This window comes from Chelonoidis abingdonii, chromosome 6, assembly GCF_003597395.2.
Source record: "Chelonoidis abingdonii isolate Lonesome George chromosome 6, CheloAbing_2.0, whole genome shotgun sequence".
In the NCBI taxonomy this organism is placed as follows: Eukaryota; Metazoa; Chordata; order Testudines; family Testudinidae; genus Chelonoidis; species Chelonoidis abingdonii.
In genome coordinates, this window is record NC_133774.1 from 122,528,859 (window position 1) to 122,551,379 (window position 22,521).

Below are 22,521 nucleotides of genomic sequence, written 5' to 3' on the forward strand. Positions count from 1 at the left end.
AAATGGGGACACCATTTCCCTGCTTCACAGAGGTGCTGACCAGCCAACTGTACCAGTGTTTGTAGGATGCTGCTATAGCGATAAACACCGTTGGAATGCTTATAAACAATTACAGATACAATCTCGGTCAGTGCTTTTTTATCAAAGACCCTAATCAGAGCTGTGTGGGCCAACGTCTGCTCTCAGTTACAAGTGCAAATCTGGATTAATTCCATTAATTCCACTGGAGTCACTCCCAATTTACGCTGATAGAAGTATGTCCCAAATTCCTAGTGACTGACTGAACTCACAGGGTCTGATTTTCCCCTCACATACTCTGGTTTTACACCAGTGTGGTTCCATCAACTTCAGTGTAGTTACTCCTGATTTACACAAAGATGAGTGAAAATGGGAGAGAAGCAGGTGCAATGACTACACTATGGGACAGATTGTCATCACAACTTCACTGAAGTAAACCAGGATAAAGTCCAGTGGAGTCGATAGAGTAGCACAGATGTAAAATGAGATGTATGTGAGCAGAGACTCGGGCCCACCAACTTGGCAATTTTACTCTCCTGTTTTGTTTCTTTCACCATAAATAACCTCTACAGAGCAGGACACGATCCACTGCTCTGAGCACGTGACTGCAAGAGGTCAGACACTAAATCTTGATCCCGGCTTTGACATTGACTCACTCTGCAGATTTGAGAAAGACACTTATCCTCTGCCTCTGTTGTCCCCAGCCATACAATGGAGATTCTGACTTGGCTCTAGGGGGTCTTGTGAGAGTTAATTAGTGAACATTTGTAAAGTGCTTTGAAGATGAAAAGTGCTTTAAAAGTGCTAAGTAGTATTTTGCAATCATTAGATGTGACAGTAAGAAACCAGGGAATCTAAATGCATGCTGCCCCTTCTCATCTACCGAGGTTTGAACCCTGGAACGTGCACAGGATGCACATCTCACTGGATTTCACCTGCTTCTTTCTGTGGGAACTATATTTCATTCCACCCTAAATCCTGCATTCTCACCCAGTTCGTGGTTAGTGGTGCTATTGATACAACATCAGCTGATCTTCTAACTTCCTCTCTCCAGGACTGAGAATGTCATGGGTTTTTTCCCTTGAGCACAGTGACAAACTAGCACAAGTGTAGAGCATTCAAGGGGTCGCAGCAAGGCGCAAGATTTTAAAGCAACCCTTCTCTCCATCCTTTTCGAACTCAGAAAATCTGTCGCAGATGTTATGCAAGTTTTAGGACAGAATTCTGCTCTGACTTTCAGCTGGTGGATCTTGGTTCCAACATTCTGCTCTCCCTCGGTACGTGGATTTCTGTAGGAGGAACATGTACGGGGGATAGCAGAATAAAGGAGTCACGATTGGTCATGAAAAAATGAGGCAGCTTTGATTCTCTTCTCCTGCAGTGCAGTAAATGACACAATCCTAATGATTTTATGCTGTTTCATGATCCTTTTCCTTTTGCCTGTTAGGGTGATGCAGAACGTATCTGCCAAGGAAACAAACTATGGAGTGGAGCAGCACCGGTGTGCAGAAGTGAGTTCTAAATTAATTTGTTGTATATCTAGTGTGGCTTGGGAGTATTTTTATGTGGCAGATAAGTATTAATGTTCAGTTTGCTGTGTCTATTACTTAAATTGCACCTAAAACTTTAACGTGAATATTATGACACATTTTGCAAAATTGCCATCATCTGAAGATAATGTTGTTATTAAATAAACCGTAACACTTCCTTTTTTCTTTCCTCCAAGAAAACAGCACTTCTGGACAAAGTTTTTCAAAGGGTGATTTTTGGTGCCTTAATTTTTGAGTTCCCAACTTGAGACACCTTAAAGGGTTTTTTTGGGTGATGGGACCTGGTTGTTATATTTTGACACCTCCTCTCTGCTGTTTAACTGAGTGAAGCTTTGGGTAATTATTATTTAACTGTGCGACCAGGCTAGGGCCCTTTCTAAAACTGCAAGAAAAAGATATCCAATCACAGATAGGAAGGCCAGTGTGCTTGGATAAAGCTTGGGTTAACGTAACCAGAAACTTTGGTTTTAAAGATATGCCCCAAATGTAAACATTTTTACCATTTAGGGCAACATGTTGCTGACCTCTGAGCCACATGAAGTCAGTGGGAATTGTGGGTGCTCAGCAGTCTGAAAATTAGGAACTTAATGTCTTTCATTTACAGAGGTTCTGTCTACATTACTGAACCTGTATCGGCATAGCTATTGTACCTACTGTAGTGTAGCTATGGGGCTATCAATTAGTTGCAGTTAACTCAAAACAATTAACAGAAAATAAATCAACTAGATTAAAAAATTAGTTGCGATTAATCGCAGTTTTAATCGCACTGTTAAACAATAATGAAGTACCAGTTTACATTTATTATAAATATTTGTGGATGTTTTTCTACATGTAGACGCAGCATGAACCAACAGAAGGAGTTTGTCTGGTAGTAGAGGAACACCACCTCCCAACAGTGTTCGCTACATCAACTCTGCCATCAGCATAGCTATGTCAACACTGGGGGTTTTATTGGCATATCTATATTAGTCAAAGGTGTGGTATTTTTCACATTCCTGACTGATGTAGCTATGCTGACATAACTTTTAAGTGTAAACCAACCCTGAGACACTTAACCCTGAATCATGATTTTGCTTTTTGTTTTCCTTTGCAAGTTTAACATCATTAATGTGGCTGTAAAGATATTTTCTAATGCCTTCGCTAAAGCCAGCCTACATCAGATTTGTTTTTAGGGGTACCTGGCAAGCCCCAGACAGCATTCTGGGCTGGCTGTTATAGGATGGCTTTGCTAGTGAATGGGATAATCTGGGAATATTTGCATACATACTGCATATATGAAGATTACGTTTCCTCCATTCTAACTGCTCTTCCGGACTCCCAAGAGAAGATTGAGAAGGGGTTGTGACTGAGACAGGCAGTTGGTAAAGGGATCTGATTACATCAACATATTTTCTGTGGCTTAGGGATCTCCTGTGGACCACCAGAATTGATAGAGAATGGATCTATTCACGGGAAGGAGTTCCTGTTTGGGGATGAAGTTCTCTACAGCTGTAATCAAGGCTTTGAACTACAGGGACCCAGCCGAAGAATCTGTCATGTTAACAGGCAGTGGAGTCCCTCAGCCCCTTCGTGCGTGCGTAAGTACAGCTCAGAGCAAGATGAGTGCCATTCTAGAGCAGCGGTGGACCACCAAGGGGTAAAAAGCCATTGGTGGTTTACACAAGCGCTTCCTCAGTGCACCAGCAGTAGTGCATTGGTGGGAAATATCAAGAAACATGCCAGTGCAGACGAAGCCTACGTTAGCAGTTAGAGTTTGCGTTTCCTCTCTGACTCTCATGGAGGCTTTGGTCTGCAAGATGCTGCAGCACATTCTCCACCCAGTTGCATATTGACATGGCATGACTTGGGGTTGCACTGGGGAAAATGATGGGAAAGCTTGGCCTGTAATGTCTGGATTTTATTGGCTCATGGAATATGGGTCTTGAATTATCATACTGCAGTGATTTGTCGTAAGGATGCCAGTGCTGACCCAGCTGGGTTGTTTTGGTGTGAGCAACTCAAATCACTGCAGTCTGATGATTTTGCTGTCAGAGCAGTGAGGTGTGACTTATTTTGGGGTGGGGGACAGAGTAGATATAACTGCTTTGTGCATGTCATAAATGGATTCTATGGGCATTATAGCCTTTTGCAAGGAATTCTGTCCAGCCTTCCTCTCTCACTTTTTACTCCTCTACCTCCACATTTTGCTGCTGCAATGTATGCTAATTTCTAGGTCCCCTTTCCACTTCACCTCTGTACGAAATGAGGAGTGAGAGCCTGGCTCTAATGCTGCCCCATCTATCTGTGATTCTGTCCCTCTGAGACAATGAATCACATTTCTTTATATCTTGTTTTTCCAGCCTCCATTTCCTCCCCTTCAGCCTCCTTTAAGTCATTTTGTGAAGTAGGGCATGATACAGCGTACAAAAGAGAAGAAATACAAACAAATGGCTTTATATAAATACTGTAAAGATGTTAAACTCAGAGACTTCTCTTCTAGAGATAACTTGCGAGCCACATCCCTCTATAGAAAATGCAGTGTCCGTGGCCTCAGGAAGTGCTTACAGAAGTAATGTTACCTATGTGTGCAAGTTTGGATACCATCTCGTTGGGCCCCAGAATATTACATGTCTTGCCAATGGGACCTGGAGTAAACCCCTCCCATCATGTGAAGGTAACTGTTAAGTTTTATGCCGCAGTACATATTGATCTAGGAAAAGCAATCCTTATCGTTCTTGCTGGCATACCAATATGTATATCCTACAGCCAGAGGATCAAACCTCTCTCTGGGAATGTTCTTCCATGGAGCAATGAAGTGCAGTAGTTCTTTTTACATTACTATTAACTGGCACCCAATCAGCTACAAGTATTACAGGAAATGGTTCCTAGCGGGCAGAGTTATTATTAAGACCAGAAGGCTTATCAGACAGAAAGGATATTCCTTTAGGACTTGAATCTGCAAAGTACCATAATAGCTTTTTAAACATCAATGACAGCTAAGGGCACTCACCATTTATCAAAGACTATGGACAATGAGAACAAATGACTTTTCTCCCAGTGGCTCAGAAAATCCATGTAAAGAGCCATTTTTAATTATTATTTATTTTTTATTATTTTAGCCAGGTTGGCACCTTGTGGTAAGAACTTCAAAATAATTGTCACGACAAATTTAGTGCACACACACACACACACACACACACACACACTACCTTCCTGCAAATTACTCGACTCAAAGGGTGCTTAAATATGTCCTGTTATTCCTGCCCCAAACCAGAATCCATTATTAGCATGAATTGTTTGTGTTTATAACCAGGAGGCAGAGCTGTCAACAAAAGAGCGGAACAAGTAATTGACAAGATCCCAAATCTGTATGGACATCCAGTTTTTTCCCCTCAGATGACACTGGCCAAAATCAACATACATGGATATAGATTAAACAAAAGTACATTATAAACTTTACAATAAACTTTATAATGTGCATTAAACGTTAAATATAAATTTTCCCCTTTCCGTGCTCCTCTTTTCCTTGGAAAAGCCTCTCTGTGTTTTCTGCCCTCTTTGTGTCCTTAGCGCCGTCTCATGACAGACACACCCTTGAGCTCAGTTTCTGCCCCGACACTTCTTTTCATGCAGTTCCTGCCCCCAACACAGATACCCTCTGTCCTCTGTACTGGGCCCTAGCACCCTCATTTACAGCCCCCTTTACCCTCGTTATTTGCTGCTGACATCCTCATTCACCCTCCCCACCTGTGAAGTGGAAATTCTCTACATCCAGCCTCTCACACAGATTTAGGGAGGATCTGACCCCTTCACGTGGGTGCAGAGCGACACAGAGGGGCCACCTGGCATACACAGGGCAGAGGAGATGAGAGAGGAGGGTGTCAGCAGCGCAGCCAGGCATCAAGGGCAGCTGTGCTAAGTGACCCCTGGATGCCTTTCCACACCCAGCAGCACAATCCCCAGGTGTCAGTGCCACCAACAGGACTGCAAGTTTCACTTGGCTGCCACAGCTGATGGTCTCCCACTCAGACAGGTGGGGACTGCTCTCCCCAGAGCCAGGGAAACAGCAGCACCCGCAGGGTAAGCCTTCAAGGTATGCCGGTGACCCCCTTCCGCGTGAAGGGCCAGAGCCCAAAGATCACTTCACAGCCCCACTGCAGGCAGGTAATCCAGAGGTGCAGGAGGTAGGACATTTAGCTCGTTGGCAGGTGGAAAAGATATTCAAATGCTGCATTAACAACCAACCATCACACAGTTCTCAAGGGTAGAGAGTTGCGGAGCATACTGTGATAATTTGGCCTGGGGTCTGGATGACCCACATCAGAAAGAAAAGATCACAGGCATCTAGCCAGATGCAGATGAGTGAAGTGCTTCTGCCCCCACCATCTGAAAATGCAAGAACAATGCAAGACAAAGGGTGGGCATGGCCCCTCAGTAACAGAGTAGATATTACTGTATCGACATGAACCCTATCACAGGCTCTAGATGCTCTCTCCTGCCTGTCAGCTGGCATCGCCGCTGTCTTATGTGGTTTAAGGTCCCATCAACTTGCTCTTGTCCAAGCCTCTAGCTCATCTAGACTCTCGGGTAGCAGGGAAACTGCACCATCTGAATCAAGTGGAAGACAAAACAGAGGGCTGCCTGTCATTTGAATAATGATGGCAGCACAGACCAGATCATCTGACTGCTTCTCCCTCTGGCTTTGTGCAATTTGAAATTGTCACACCCCATCAGACCAGTGATACCTCCAGTCCAGTATCCGGTCTGATAGTGGCGAGTACCAGCTGCTGCAGAGGCAGAACATTACTCTCTGGGATCTCTCTAAGTGGAAAGAAAGGAACCACTGAAGCTCAATCCCCTTCAACTAACCGGTGTCCAAAGCCTCATGGCCAACCTTGTTAAACTCTCTGTGATCTTGTTAAAAACATGCCTGAATATTTGCCCTTTCTCCATCTCTAGGAGGAGTTCAGCCACCAACCCAACTATATCTTCTTTCCGGCGCTATATTATAAACACTGCATCACTATGATCAGAGAATAAAGTGTGGGCCTAATATAGTTTAAATTAATGAATTTACTTCCTTGCAGAGACCAGATGCGAAGCTCTGGTTTCCTTGGCGAATGGGAAGGCACTCTATGAAAATAATACAGTTGGCAGCAGAGCAGCATATTACTGCGACAGAGGATACAGCTTGGAAGGGGAGCCCATAGCAGAGTGCACAGAAACTGGAAGCTGGAGTCACCCGATACCGCTGTGCCAACGTGAGTGTTTGCTCACTAAGGAAGATTTCTAAGCATTAAAGGACAAATTGTGCTCTTTGTTTAAACCATTGTTAATTGAGTAAATCAATTGGCTTCAATAGGGCTAACCCAGCTTTATACTGTGTGACTGAGCAGAAGTGGTCAAGTTCAAAATCAAATATATTTGCCTATCCCAGTTTTTCCTCACTTAGTGATGTTCTGTAACTTAAGTGAAACTTTCCTTACATAGCGAAATTTAATCTTCCGCTGTTCTGCGGTTTTGGGAGACACCTGTGTGCATGGTAAAGAACTGAATAGTACTGAGACACATTAAAAATAACATCCACCTACAAATCTTCGTGAAATTGAGAGAGTAAACTGTTCAGCAGCAGGTGACTTGATTTGGAAAAGGGCTTTAAATGGATTTAAATCTGCCACTCTGCCCCCATGTAACCTTATTTGTCTGTAACTGATCTTAGATCTGTCTTGCGTTGCACTAGCTGGATCATCTCATTTTTTTAAACAAGAGACCAATGTGTCTCTAGCTTCACAGAAGAAGCATCCCCTCTGCTGTTGTACTGAATCCTTGTCACATTTGTCAGGCAACTCGTCCTATTGAAATCAATGGAAATGCTCTCGTGAGGAAGGCCAGGAGGGTTTAGCCCAAAATTCCAGTGTGCAGGAACAATAGGTGACCTGTGAACTCTGTTGAATGTTAATACTCTTCACTGTGTGAACCCTTAGGGACAGATTTCTTGGCACTCTGCCACTTCTTCACACTGTTCCAATGCCACTAAGCTGCTGTAAATCCAACTGAACCCAAAGGGTCTGCTTCTCGTTTACACTAAAACCTCTTTACATTGCTCTAGCAGTGCAGGGGGATCTGAAAGCAATGTAAATTACATTGACGTCCTCTTCAATGCCCACTTCCACTGCCAGGGTGAAGTCGATGGGAGTTCTTCGAGTGGCTGCTCATGTGTACTCCACAGTAGGTGTGCGTGCTCACCACATGCACCTGTGCTGCAAGTTTTTCCCCTAGCAGTACCCGTAGGGGGGAGCACCCCCCATGACCCCTGGAGTGGCACCTGCCTGACACAGTATAAGGGGAGCTGCGCACTCCCCCCACCATCAGTTCCTTCTTGCCACCAGTGAAGGTGCGTCAGAACTGCTCAGCTCCAGCTTTGCTGCAGCTTGTCCCCAGAACTGTTTGTTCGTTCATTAGTGCCTGTAGCCAGTTAGCTATTTCAAGTATCAGAGGGGTAGCCATGTTAGTCTGGATCTGTAAAAGCAGCAAAGAATCCTGTGGCACCTTATAGACTAATAGACGTATTGGAGCATAAGCTTTCGTGGGTGAATACCCACTTCATTGGATGCATGGTGCCACAGGACTCTTTGCTGCTTTAGCTATTTCAGTTAGTTTAGTTAGTTAAGTTAGTTAGATTTAAGTCATGCAGCTCTTGTAGGCATTCTATGCCAAGGAGTGACCCACACACGGACTGTCTTCACTCCTTTGGCGAAACCTACGTCAGCAAAAGGTGCAAGATCAGCAAGTCCTTCAAGCCCCGGACCAAAAAAGAAAGAGACATTAGGCTCCAGGCCATCCTGATGGAGTCAGCACTGGCCCCGACCCTGGCACACCGCTCTGAACCGGTACGTGGCATCAGTATGCGGAGACCCTCCAGTACCATCAACCAGTCAACACTGCAACCCTTCCACAGGGCACACCAAGAGGACCAGAAAGACTCCCTCTTCGCAACGGCATCGAGGGAAGTCTGGGACAGAGGCTAGACCCATGTCAGTCAGCTCTCAATCCCCACCAGGCCCTAAGCCTCCGACTCACATTGAGTGGAGTAGCCCAGCTCCTTCAGAGCAGGCCTCTCCGGATGTCTGGATGCCATCTACGCCTGAAGCCCTCCAGGCAGCCAGGGACATCATGTCCACACCGGTGCCCGGAGTTCCACCGATGTCGGCCCCACTCTCCAGGGGAAAGCCCGATACCGGTGTTGGTCGAGGGAACATTCCCGACACCACTCACCGCTCAGTGACCATTCAGGGCTCAGTCCATGTGGATCGCCCTCAACGCTGGCCAGACTGTCTGGATAGGTGCCGCCCTCAAAGCTGGCCAGACTGTCTGGATAGGTCAGGACTCCCAGCACCTCTCGTCTTCATGGAGTGAATATCGATGGGACCATGGCGTACGTCGCCAACAGTCCTCGTCTTGAAGGAGGTACTGCAGTCAGCCATGGCACGACTGTCAATGCCGTTCCCACTCGGACTCCAGCTCCAAGTCTCTGCCAAGGCACCGTAGCCCTGGGCGTCGATCACCAGCGTCTTGCTGTTGCAGGTCTGCCCATCAAGGCCATTTGCAGAGCAGCTACTACCGTCAGTGCCGTTTCTCCATCTCGAGATCATGGTCCCATGGCTGATGTAGATCCCGGCACCGCCGCTACTCTCAGTCCAGGGGCAGCAGCAGGTCGTACGCCAGCCCAGCCTCCACTCACAGCCGCCCGTCTACAGGCCAGGCTAGCCAGCCTGACCAGCCAGCCCCTCCATGCCTCAGCAAGTGCAGTGGCACCGAGCATCGTGGCCGCCCCAGTGGTACCAGTGGGCACTGTGGCCTGTGGCACAGCCCCCAGTGGGGACTCACTCAGTGGCCGGGGCATTGGAAGCACTGTCGGCCTCCATCCCTAGACCGCCAAGAAAGGAGTCGGTGGGATCCGTGTCCTCAGAACCATGCCCGGAGTCCAACCAGGTGATGGATCCTCCGGTGCTGGGCGGCAGCCAAAGCACCGCACTGGCCCCGACATCCTGTCCGGAGGAGCTGATTGCGGCCTCGCCCCCCCTCTGTCCTGCAAGAGGACTACCAGGCCCACCAAGACCTCTTAAAAAGGGTGGCAGCGAGCCTCCACTGCCAGGCAGAGGAGATGGAGGAGCCCTCAGACTCCCTGTTCAATGTGCTGTCCCCCTCGAAGCCACGCAGAGTAGCCTTGCCACTCCATGAAAGGGTGGCAAGAATTTCAAATGCCCTGTGGCAAACATCAGCCTCATTGGCTCCCATCTCTAAGAAGGCGGAACGCAAGTAGTTTGTACCCACTAAGGGGCAGGAATATTTGTATACCCACCCGGCGCCCAGCTCCTTGGTGGTCGAGTCGGTCAACCACAGGGAGTGATGGGGCAGCCAGCCCTGACTCCTAAGAACAAACACTCTCAGAGGCTGGATACTTTTGGGAGAAAAGTTTATTTGTCGTCAACCTTCCAGCTAAGAGTAGCAAACCATCAGGCTCTCCTGGGTCACTACAAGTTTAATCTCTGGGGATCCCTCCCCAAGTTCAAGGACTCCCTCTGGGAGTATGATAAAAAAGAGTTTAAGGCGCTCGTGGAGGAAGGGGCAGCGGCCGCAAAAGCATCCCTGCAGGCCACTTCGGATGCAGCGGACACAGTCGCACAGTCCATGGCCTCGGCAGTGTCCATGAGACGGGTGTCATGGCTCCTGCTCTCTGGGCTACCCAGCGAAGCACAATCGTCAATGCAGCATCTCCCTTTCGACGGGAAGGCGCTGTTTGCTGAGGAAACAGACATAAGACTGCATGGCATGAAAGACTCCCGAATGACCCTCCAGACCTTGGGCTCTATGTCCCTGCTCCGGCAAAACCCAAGTTCAAGCCACAGCAGGCTCCTGCCCAGGCCACCCTCCTGAAGTACGAGGCCTCCCAGAAGAATCAACGGGACTATAGAAAACACGCAATCTTGGCCTGCCCCCAGCTTGGGTCCTCTAAAGGCAAGCAGGCGGGTAAAAAGCGTTTTTGACAGGACGCTCGGGAGTACCCCTCCAGTTCTCAGCAGGGATCCACCCCCAATCAAGCTCCTTTTCCCAATCGGTTCTGTGCTTTCCTCCCGGAATGGTCACGGCTCACCTTGGACCATTGGGTCCTCAACACCATATCTCGGGGTAACACCCTTCAGTTTACCTCCTCCCCGCCCAACCACCCCCTGCCCCCATCCATCTTGGGGGACCCATCGCATGAGGCTCTGCTCGAGCAGGAGGTCGGGCGGCTCCTGGAACTGGGAGCGATAGAGGCGGTGCCCAAGGCGTTCCTGGGCAAGGGGTATTACTCCCAGTATTTCCTTATCCCAAAGGCCAAAGGGGGGTCAGGCCCATTATGGATCTGCGAGGCCTGAGCCAGTACATGGTGAAACTCAAGTTCCACATGGTTTCTCTGGCCTCCATCATCCCCTCCCTGGATCCCAGGGACGGGTACACAGCCCTCAATCTACAGGACACATACTTCCACATCCACATATTCGAGGGGCACAGGCGCTTCCTCTGTTTCGTGGTGGGACAGAACCATTACCAATTCACGGTCGGCCCGTTAGGCCTGTCCACTGCCCCCAGCGCCTTCACAAAGTGCATGTCAGTGGTAGCAGCCTACCTCAGGTGCCAGGGGGGTCCAGCTATTCCCCTGTCTGGATGAATGGCTGCTCAAGGGCACCTCTCGGTCATACATGAGGGACCATGTGGCTCTCCTCCTTTCCACCTGCAATGCCCTAGGCCTGTTGGTAAACAACACCAAGTCCACGTCAGTCCCAATCCAATGCATAGAGTTTATCGGGGCACTCCTGGACGCAACGTTCGAGACCCTGACAGGGCTCATCGACTCGATCGCAAGGTTCCAGGTGATGACAGCCAGGGCTTGCCTACAGCTGCTAGGTCACTTGTCGGCATGCACGTATGTGGTTCGCTACGCCAGACTCAGGATGAGGCCCCTCCAGCTCTGGCTGGCCTCACAGTTCTCCCAGGCCACAGACAGAATGGACAAGGTCCTCCCCGTGCTGAACTCAGCGATCACCTCCCTGTGGTGGTGGTCCGCCCCAAGCAACATGTTCCAAGAGGTCCCGTTCAGGGACAGGGCCCCATCGTTGGAGCTGGTATCTAATGCATGACCTGGGCTGGGGGACCCATGTGGGGAATTTTCAGACTCAAGGCCTGTGGTCTCTGCAAGACCTGACCCTTCACATAAACGTCAAAGAACTCAGGGCGACTCAGCCTTCCGCTCGCACCTAAGGGCAGCCTCAATGTTCTATATCAACAGGCAAGGCAAGGCCCGATCCTCTTCCACGAAGCCCACAACCTGTGGGATTTCTGTATAGCCCACGACATACACCTAAAAACCTTTCACCTGCCGGGCGCCCAGAACGTGAGGGCGGATTGCTTAAACAGAGACTTTTCCTCCTAGCATGAGTGGTCTCTACACCCGGAAGTGCCCTACCAGCTCTTCCAAAGGTGGGGAACTCCCCAGGTGGACCTATTTGCGACCTGGCAGAACCAACGATGCCCCTGGATCTGCTCCGGGGGGGGCTAGGGAAGGGTGCTATCTCCGATGCCTTTATCCTATCCTGGTCAGGCCAGTTTCTCTATGCCTTTCCCCCATTCCCTCTGATCAGCAGGGTCCTGGATAAAATAAAGACGGACAAAGCCAGGGTCTTCCTCATTGCCCCTACGTGGCCAGGCAGCACTGGTACGGGGCCCTCTCGGGCCTGGCGGTGGCTCTGCCGTGGCCGTTGCCACTCTGCCCGGACGTGCTCTCTCAGGACTAGGGCCACCTTCTCCACCCCAACATGGCAGCTCGTCACCTCATGGCGTGGCTGCTCAGTGGCTAGGTGGCAAGGAGAGGACATGCTCAGAACAGGTTCAGCGCGTCCTCCTCGAAAGTAGAAGGCCCTCCACATGGTGAAGTGGTCTCGGTTTTCTAGGTGGGCGGCAGACCAAGATGTGTCCCAAGTGGCTGCCCGATCCAGCTTATCCTTGATTACCTTCTCCACCTGAGGGCCCAGGGCCAGGCACCCTCGTCAGGGTGCACCTGGCGGCCATATCAGCCTTCTGTCCCCTGGTACTAGGACACACTGTGTTCTCCCAATCTATGACCTGCTGGTTCCTTAAGGATTTGGACCAGCTTTACCCATATTCTAAGCCCCTGGTTCCACAATAGGACCTGAATCTGGTGCTGGCTTATCTTATGGGGCCCCCGTTTGAACCGTTAGCCACGTGTTCCTTGTCTCACCTCTCGTGGAAGGTGACTTTCCTGGTTGCTATCATGTCGGCCAGGTGGGTCTTGGAGCTCAGGGCCCTGAAGTCTAAGCTGCCATATACGGCCTTTCATAAGAACAAAGTCCAGCTCCACCTACACCCCGCGTTCCTTCCGAAGGTGGTCTTCGCATACCATGTGTGTCAAGACATTTTTCTGCCAGTCCTCTGCCCCAAGCCTCACGTGACTAGTGAGGAGCGCTGTCTCCACACACTCCACGTCAGGTGGGCTCTGGCTTTCTACCTCAAGTGGACCAAGCCGTTCAGAAAGTCCTCGCAACTGTTTGTCACCTCAGCTGAGCGCGTGAGAGGCCAGCCGATTTCCACTCAGTGGCTGTCCAGCTGGATCACTTCATGCTCCTGTTTTGAGCTGGCAGGTGTCCCCCCACCACCCGTTGTGAGGGCGCACTCGACTCAGGCACAGGCCTCATCGGCTGCCTTTGTGGCCCACATCCCTATACAGGACATTTGTAGGGCAGCCACGTGGTCTTCAGTTCACACATTCACCTCACACTATATGATAATCTCCCAAACCAGGGATGACGCCGAGTTCGGCAGGGCGGTACTCCATCTCGAGAATTTGTGAACTCCTACCCACCTCCAGAAGGTATAGCTTGGAATCACCTATTGTGGAATACACATGAGCAATCACTCGAAGAAGAAAAGTTAGTTACCTTTTCGTAACTGGTGTTCTTCAAGGTGTGTTGCTCATGTCTATTCCACATCCCACCCTCCTTCCCCTCTACCGGAGTTGTCTGGCAAGAAGGAGCCGAGGGTCGGGGAAGTGCGCAACCCCCTTTATAGCAAGATATGTCAGCGCCACTCCAGGGTTGGTGGGGGGACACTCATCCCGTATGGGTACCGCTAGGGGAAAAACTTCCGGCACTGGTGCACATGGCGAGCACGCACACCTACTGTGGAATAGACATGAGCAACGCATCTCGAAGAATGCCAGTTACGGGACGGGTAACTGTCTCTTTTGCCATTGGTTTCAGCAGAGCCAGGTTTTCATCTCTAGAACATGGTGTAAGGTAACATTAGTGTAAATGAGTTATCTTCATTTCATGACCTCCAGCCTCACAACTGTTTAAAGATGAAACTTGGGTGCAATCAATCCATTCATTCATTCCGCTGGTTTTGCAATTTGATGATGAAACAAGGGAGTGAGTTTGCAGACGTGCTTCACAAATATTTTTTTCTTTTCTCCTCTCCCCCCCACACCTCCACTTGAACAGCAAATCCTTGTCCTGTGCCTTTCATAATCCCGGAGAATGCCCGCCTGTCTGAGACAGAATTTTATGTCGGCCAGAAAGTATCGATCAAGTGCAGGGAGGGCTATCAACTTAAAGGACAAGCTGCAATGACCTGTAATCCTGATGAGACTTGGACACCAGCAAGAGCTAAATGTGAAAGTAAGTACACAGACTGAAATCACTGCAGACGTTGTGAGAAGCTGGCTGGGAGATGCCCAGTGTTCTTATACCCCTCCGGCATATTTCTTTGTTGGTGGGCAGCCCTAGCAAGAAGGCCTAATGTCACTCTCCTCTACTTGCAACTTTTAAGCACCAATATGTAAGCCATTGCTCCTGGCTGGCAGTTGGAGGGGAGTGGGGGGAATGTCTTGAAAATGGCTGCCACACATTATACACATTCGTTGTTTGATTTGCTATGCACAACGTTGTGTCTGCTACAATGAAGCCCTGTCTCCTGGTCGCCCCCTTTCTCTGTCCCCACCATGCCCAGTTTCCCCCTTCTCACCAGTGCTAAGTTTGGTGCTAATCCAGAGGTCTCTTTTCATTGCTGCACACTGTGTGCATTTCTCTGCACCATGCAGAAGCCTCTCTCTGCAGAGCTTTCCTCCACACACTCTTCTTGGCAGTGCTCAGCATCCTGCAGGCTCGCACCTTAAACAGACAGGGGCATTGTGTACTGTATTGTCAAGGAGTTCCCAGATGCTGCAGCTCATCAGCCCATTGTGGCTTCTTCTTATTTTTCTTTAGAGATTTCTTGTGGGCCCCCTGCTCACATCAAAAACGCCTTGGCCCGTGGTACATTTTATCAGTATGGAGACATGATCACCTACTCATGCTACAGCGGGTACATGCTGGAGGGGTCCCTGAGAAGTGTGTGTTTAGAAAATGGAACTTGGACAAAACCACCTGCCTGCAAAGGTAAGAGTCATTTTTTTAACTGTGTGCTGGTGCTTTTGCTAACCTGCTGTGCAAACACACAAGGAGAAATTCCCATATGACTTCACAGTGTAGCCACAATTTAACCCATAGCGCATAAAGTACAAAGTCACGCCCTTTCTGCTTTAAAATAAACAAACACCCAAACAAACAAACAAATAGACTAGCTTAAACCTTCTCCCTAACCTTGGCTGCTTCTGGGATTCCTCTTTCAAGGACTGCATATCTCATATCCTAGATCAGCGTTTCTCAAATGCAGCCACCAGAGGCTTTTCTTGCAGCCACAGCCTCCTGGGCTGTGATGGGGGGAAGCAGTGGCCCTTCCAGAGATACAAATGCTGGAGGTGTGGGCAGCTGGTGAATTCCACACTTTCCCGGGGGCTGGGGCAGCAGGCTTTGGTGGCCGCAGGGCTTCAGATTCCATCCCCGTGGTAGCAGGCTCTGGTTCCAAGCTCTGGCCCCAGGCTCATCACCCCCACCATCATCTTTGGGCCCCACTGCCTTCCTCTCCATACAGGGCTTAATTTGTCCCAAGGCTTGCCGGGACTGAGGAAGTAAGTCTGCTGCTGTGAAAAGTGATATTAACAAACATACAAATTTCACTTTTCACAGCAGCAGATTTACTAGTTAGCAAGTTTTTTTCTAAAAAGCAACCAAAAAAAGCAAAAGAAACAACAAAAAGACAAGAACATGCAAAGCAAAGCACCTTATTTATGTTTCTATAAGGTTCACTAAAGAATAGAGACCACTGTGCATTATTTTTATTACTGAGTCTGAAAAAATCCTACCTACATAGATGACAATGATTTGGACATGTATATATGCATATTTATTTGTTTTTCCTAAAATTAATTACATATTTTAGGAAAAATTGTCAGCGCAGCCACCAACAAGAGTTGGTAGCCGCACCCTGAGATCACCCCCTGCCCTCGATCCCCTCTCTCCAGAGTCATTCACACATCAGTTATAATCAGCAGAGGGAACAAGTTTCCTACCCCTGTGAATCTCCAGAATACATTTAATCCTTTCCCAGGCGGAACAACACATGCTAAACAAATACTACCAGCCTGTTACATTTGTATAGTTAAAGAAATTTTGCTTTCACTGTTAAGGCAGAGCACTGCCGGAAAGGAAGGTGGCTGATACAACTAGTGCTTATTCTGCCATTGCTGTTTAGCTTCTGCGTGTTGCTGAAAACAGCTGTCTGCAGTAAGATGTGCAGAGATAAACTGATACAGCTGTGCTGAAATAATGCACACTGAGCATGGAGGAAGCTTCACCACATCTGTGTTGGCCAGTTTAAGTACAGAACAGTAAGGACTAGATGGATATTTTTCTGAAATCCCCAAGATTTGATTGACAAATGGGTATGTATTTGCATAGCTGCATTTGCATGCAAATTTACCCTAACTGTAGCACATATGAAAGTTAGTATTTAAACACCTATGCACCCTTTTGCACAGCAGTTGTAGTGATTAATCATACATACACAGGTACCCAAACTCACATATTTTGCATGTAGACCTAGAGTCTGCGTGTGTCTGTTTCTTGCTCCCTCTCTGTTTTCAAACTTGTCCCTAAATGGTGGAGAAGTGATCTTGAAGATAAAAACAGGACAGTCCATTCAGGGTCACAGAGCTATCAGTGGGAGTTTGTGTGTGTGTGTGTGTGTTAGATATATATGTTTATACAATAAAAACATACATACATTAAGAAGTATGTCACCATTAAAAAGCTAACTTTTACCAGCAGTTACTACAAAGTGGTACATGAGATGGCACAGTTCTTCTCTTTATTTAGAATAGGCAATAACTGCATTGTGGCTGTTAGCAAATGTTGATACTTTATTGGCAATCACTGTGCTTGTGTGGGTATGTATTTGTGTCTAGCGCTAAGTATATATAAACTATTACAGTGTGACATAATGGTCTAGAATCATAGAACTAGAAGGGACCTTGAAAGGTCATTGAGTCCAGTCCCCTGCCTTCACAGCAGGACCAAGTACTGTCCCTGACAGATTTTTGCCTCAGATTCCTAAATGGCCTCTCAAGAAGTGAACTCACAACCTTGGGTTTAGTAGGCTAGTGCTCAAACCACTGAGCTCTGGGGGTTACATACTTCCCTTAGCAGAGGAAGCACGTCCTGAGATTTGGAGACTTCCCAGTTGAAATCCCAGACAAGCCCCGACTTGTAACCCAACAGACCCTGGTCATTGGCGAGCGGGATATAACCTCTGGAGCTTAGTGCATGAGCCTCTACTGCATAAGCTAAAAGCCAGCTGGCTGTTAGCTAAGCTGTAGAGCAGACTCACTTTAAGTGGTTTCTGTGCCACTAGACGGGACAGAACACCACACCCAGAAGGTGTGTGGGTTACACAAGTGCTTCTGCATCAGAGGGAAGAGCGGTTTTGTTGCTAATATACTGGTTTGGGAGACCAGAGACATGAGTTCAGTTCCAGTTCTTCCAATAAGACCTTAAGTAACTCTATTCCACATCCTTAAAATCTTCCTCCCCACCCTTTTCTGTTTCGACTACAAGCACTTTGGGGCAGAGATTCTGTACAATGCCTAACGCAATGGGGCCTCAACTTCTGCTGTGACCTCTAGTCACTAATATAATACGAAAACCATTGTCAGTGATGCGGAATCTTATGAGTAAAGGCCCTTGAAAAGTCATGTTGCCCTGCTCTCCAGTAATGGTTTGCCGTAGTCACCCTAGATAGAGCACTTTGACAAGGTCCAAATCTAAAAGGTTTGTGACTTCACGGATTTAACAAGCCACTCCTGGGCTTCCATGTATATCACAGTGCTGCCTTGTGATAGCAATGGAGCACCCAGCACAGTTGCTAGAGTGGAGGGCCCAGCAGCAAAGTGAAGATGATGGGTGACTTTTCCAAGGTGCTTTACGTGACTTAGGAACCCAAGTCCTATTAAAAGAGACTCCTAAGTCACTGACGCCCTTTTTTCGAGAATTTTTCCCACTATCACTTTAACACTCATTGTGGATGTGAGGCTGTAGAAGTGATCTCTGTGTGCGGTTTCTGGAATTAATTAGACATCGACTAGCAAAGAGGTTTTGGGTAAGTTTTTGGTGTTAACATCTGACTGCTGATCTGTCATAAAAGCTTCGGGTTCTAGCCTGATTATAGTGCAGCGCTGCAAGTTGTTGTTACTCTTCATTCCTCTTTAATATTTGCTATTTAAACACAGCCCTGAAGTGTGTTAAGGCTTTAGTGATGTCTGATAAGGCAGGTCCTCACCACAAAAGAGCTTACAGCCCGAGGTTCTGGTTCTGCATTCTACTACCAAATGTGCAGCCTGATCCAGAGGACCCTGCAAGTCAGCAGGGCACTTTGCATTGGCTTGAATAAACTTTGGATGAGGCTCATGGCACTTACTGTCATAATTAGTTTCACTGAAATTGCTGGGACTATTCATAGTCATAAGCACTATGGGGGAAATTTTCAAAAAGGCCTCAGCGCCTTAGAAGCCTACAGTGCGTTTGCAAAAGTAGCATTGGCCTTAGGAGCCAGAGACCCCGTCTACCCTGAAAAAACTTGATCAATCTAGCTATGTCATCACTCGGGGATGTGAAAAATTTCACAGTCTGTGCGATGTAGTTAGGTCAACCTAATCCCTACTGTAGATGCAGCTAGGTCTTCTGTTAACCTGGCTACAGGCTCTCGGAGAGGTGAACTAACTACAACAACAGAAAATCCGCTTCCATGGATGTACAAAGCATCTACCCTACTGTTCTACAATGGCACAGCTCCACCGCCATGGCTGTGTGGTATAGACACGGCCTCGGTCTCACTGAAAGCCAAAGGATGAGGAAAGGGATGTAATAACAAAAACAGCTATTAAACAATTCCGGCGGACACATAGTTTGTTAGTTTCATGATTCTACTTTCTTTTTGCCTTATTTTTATAAATGTTAAAGGTTCTAATATAACGTAAACCATATACATTCTGTAAAAGTAGCAAAGAGTCCTGTGGCACCTTATAGACTAACAGACGTATTGGAGCAGAGCTTTCATGGGTGAATGCATCCGATGAAGTGGGTATTCACCCACGAAAGCTCATGCTCCAATACGTCTGTTAGTCTATAAGGTGCCACAGGACTCTTTGCTACTTTTACAGATCCAGACTAACACAGCTACCCTTCTGATACATATATATTCTGATATTTAAAAAAATTAAAGCCTAGAAGTCCTGCTCCAGAAGAACATGGATCTCTGTGGCTCACTGTTTAGCAATCCCCTGCTTTCCTTCCCTCCTTCTCCAAATACCAGTGACTTGAGGTGGCCTTCGAGATGAAGGGGTTAGTGTACTAACGAAGAAAGGCTGTCCCAGACCTGGCAACTCTAGCTATTAATGCAATATGTTAATAATTTCCCGCCTCCCTCCCCAAAAACAAGAATAAAAAGAACCAAAGATATTCATGAGAGAACAGGCCTGTGTTTCCCTGATATATGTGAAAGTGATCTTTTAGAACTGCTTTATAAACAAGGCTGAATATTTTCCTAACAAAAGGCCTACACAGTATCTAAGCCTTTGTGAGCTACATCAGAAGCAACATGAAAGCAGCCAGCATAATGAGTCACGTAGCTTTTGACACCAGTGGTTAGTTATTAATGTCCCAAGCCTGCAAGAAATGTCTAACCCGACTAAACAAAGTAATTAATGTGAATATTATAATTAAAAAATACAGACTGTGTAGTAATTGGGAGTGCACAGCTGCGCTTGTCTGAACTGTATCCAGGTAAAGATCCACACGCCTGACTCTGATCTCTGTGGCATTGGTGTAAATCTGGAGTAACTCATGGAACTCAGTGGAGTTACGCCAGCATAAGCTAATGTGAATGAGATCATATTCAAGCTCCCAGTTGGGAAGCCGGTAACAGTATCCATGGAGCTTACGATCTGTCCACCACCAAACGTGGGACAAAGAGCCAGCAAGAGAGCCAAAAGAAGAACCACAGGGCACTGCACGTTGTTTTAAAGGACATGGGCTGAATTTCCTGAGCAAAAAACAGTGATATGTATCTTTTGTTTTTCTCTCCAGCATTTCCCATGTAACTAATTTGCAAGAAAAAAAATAAGAACACCAAAAATGTGTGTTTTAGAGCTTCCTTTGGGACTAAAGCAAGGGACTTCTTTCAAAAAGGTAGTTGAGAGCTGTAGTTGTAGCCTTTTCCATTCTGTTCTGGGTCTTGTACCATGCTCGGCACTGTAGTATCTCTTACTTTCTCTAGCCTAATAAAATTTCGCACTTACATATCACTTTTGATTAGCAATAGTTAAAGCTAAGATTCTGTCACACATACATTTAGTAAAATTCACGGACAGGGCACAGGCATCAAAAAAAATTCACGGAAGCCCATGACCTATCCATGACTTTTTCTAAAAATATGCATGACAAAATGGGGAGCTGCAGACATCTCCACACCACCCCTGGACTCCAGGCTGGGAGTTGTGGGGCGCCCCAGGCACCCGCGACAGCTCCCAGGCACCCCAGCCGCCTGCGTCGGCTCCAAGCTCCCAGGTGCCCCGCCCACCTGCCCGTGGCAGCTCTGAGCTCCTGGGCGCCCTGCCATCCACGGCAGCCAGGGGCGGCGTGGCTCCCCAACTGCCTGTGGCAGGTCCAAGCACCCCGGGCGCCCAAGGTACTCCCTTCCCTGCCTGTGGTGGCTAGTAGCTTGCGGCCCCGCAGTTCTCAGCTACCACAGGTGATGGGTGAACCCTGCAGCTTCCATGTGCTGCAAGCTCAAGTCACAAAGGTCTCTGGAAGTCACAGGTTCCATGACCCCGTGGCAAAATCGTCGCCCTAGCAATATTAGTAATACTTTTTGTATCAGAGGATTTCAGTGCACTTTCTAAAACGCAGGTTTTGCAATACAGTATCCCAGTTTCACAGATTATAACATTATTGAGAGTCACCGGATAGCATTTACTAATTCTGCTTCACTGACTGTATACGTAGTTGTAGCATGGAGAAATGTTGTGTTTCTTTTTTAAAAGCTGTGCAGTGAATTTGGCCCCCTCTGCACAAGACTTTTGGACTGGGCTCATCCCAGGGTGCAGTGCTACTGCCAAACAGTTTGTTTCCAGCCAGCTAACAAAAATATTACGTGGTGTCAAATCTGAAGCATACAGAGGGTATGTGGCTTGCTCAAGGTCACATGGACAGTCTGTGGCTGAGCTAAGAAAAGAAGTCAGAAACCCAGTTCTCCTCTTATTTACATTAACTTTACACCAGTATAACTCCTTTGACTCCAGTGGAGCTAATCCTCATTTACACTAGTGTGAGAGGAGAACAAAGCTGTAGGTCTTCTAACATCCAGTCCCATCTCTGAAGCTAGAGACTGCCTTTCTCTTCTCTGATCTCCACGGCCATAGGCACATGGTCTCTCATTCCCTGGGGCTAAATATGACAAGTGCACATAGGAATAATACTGTCTTATTCTTCATATACAATTTCACAACCAGGGCTGGCCACAGGAACAAGAAAAGCAAACCTTTGCTTGTGACCCTGAATTGCAGTGCTTACCTGGGGCAATGCATACCAAACAAGCTCTGTATTTCACAGACCAACTTTATCTCCTTTTCCCCTGGCAGAGCGGGGACACATCTCACAGCCAGCTCTTACTGGTAGTATGGGACTCTTGGTAGCATAAAGGCAGCCTTGTTTATGTCAGCCTATTTTATTTACCTACTCATAGGATATACACCTGGGACATCACTCAGGCGAAGTGTGGATCACAGGCAGTTTCGAAGCTTTACACTTAAGTTAAATCCTTAAAAAAAAATTTCCCAGCTTTTAAATGGTTTTCATTTAAGCTTCCTCATAATAGTACTATGGCTTAACTAGTAGTCAGAAAGACGAGGTTGCCTATTATTTCACAATAATATACACATACTGGCGAATCACTGTGTTGTTGTTAACTTTCTTAGAACTACAGCTGTGTGAAACTTTTTTTTACGAGATCCCAGGCTATGCAAAACTCTGATTCAGGTTTCTTCAAAAACGCAACATGCAGTTCAGGCTTTGACTCAAAAGCTTTACAAGATTTGGCCCAGTTTCAGGGGAATCCAAACAGAGGAGCTGGAACAATTTGTGTAGTGGAGATGCTGAGAGCCACTGTACCAAATTGTAAACCATGTATAAAATGGAAACCACTTCAAGCCAGGAGGTGCGGCAGCACCCCTAGTTCCAGCACCTGTGAATCCAAACTATGGTTTCACATTGAAACTGTAAAAGTTGCAGCAAAACCTAGTTAAACTTGGCTATTTCCATGGTAGTTTTGGATTGGTTCAAACATGCAACTCAGAAGTATTTTAATGGTTCGTCATATTTAGACTAATAATGAACAGATCTGGGGCTCTCTCAACCCTAAACCTACATTTCACTAGCCCTAATAACTGTTAAATAAGAGACATTTACAATTCACCGTGTGTTTATAA

General features: G+C 47.3%; 1 protein-coding gene across 1 annotated transcript in view; it reads left to right on the plus strand.

The window, feature by feature from the left end:
• Positions 1-22,521, plus strand: part of SVEP1 (sushi, von Willebrand factor type A, EGF and pentraxin domain containing 1) — a 181,787-nt gene that overhangs the window by 138,557 nt on the left and 20,709 nt on the right. The window contains 6 exon segments of the mRNA XM_032764936.2: positions 1,466-1,529; positions 2,972-3,145; positions 4,048-4,221; positions 6,635-6,808; positions 14,105-14,281; positions 14,870-15,040. Of these exon segments, the coding sequence (XP_032620827.2) occupies positions 1,466-1,529; positions 2,972-3,145; positions 4,048-4,221; positions 6,635-6,808; positions 14,105-14,281; positions 14,870-15,040 (934 nt within the window).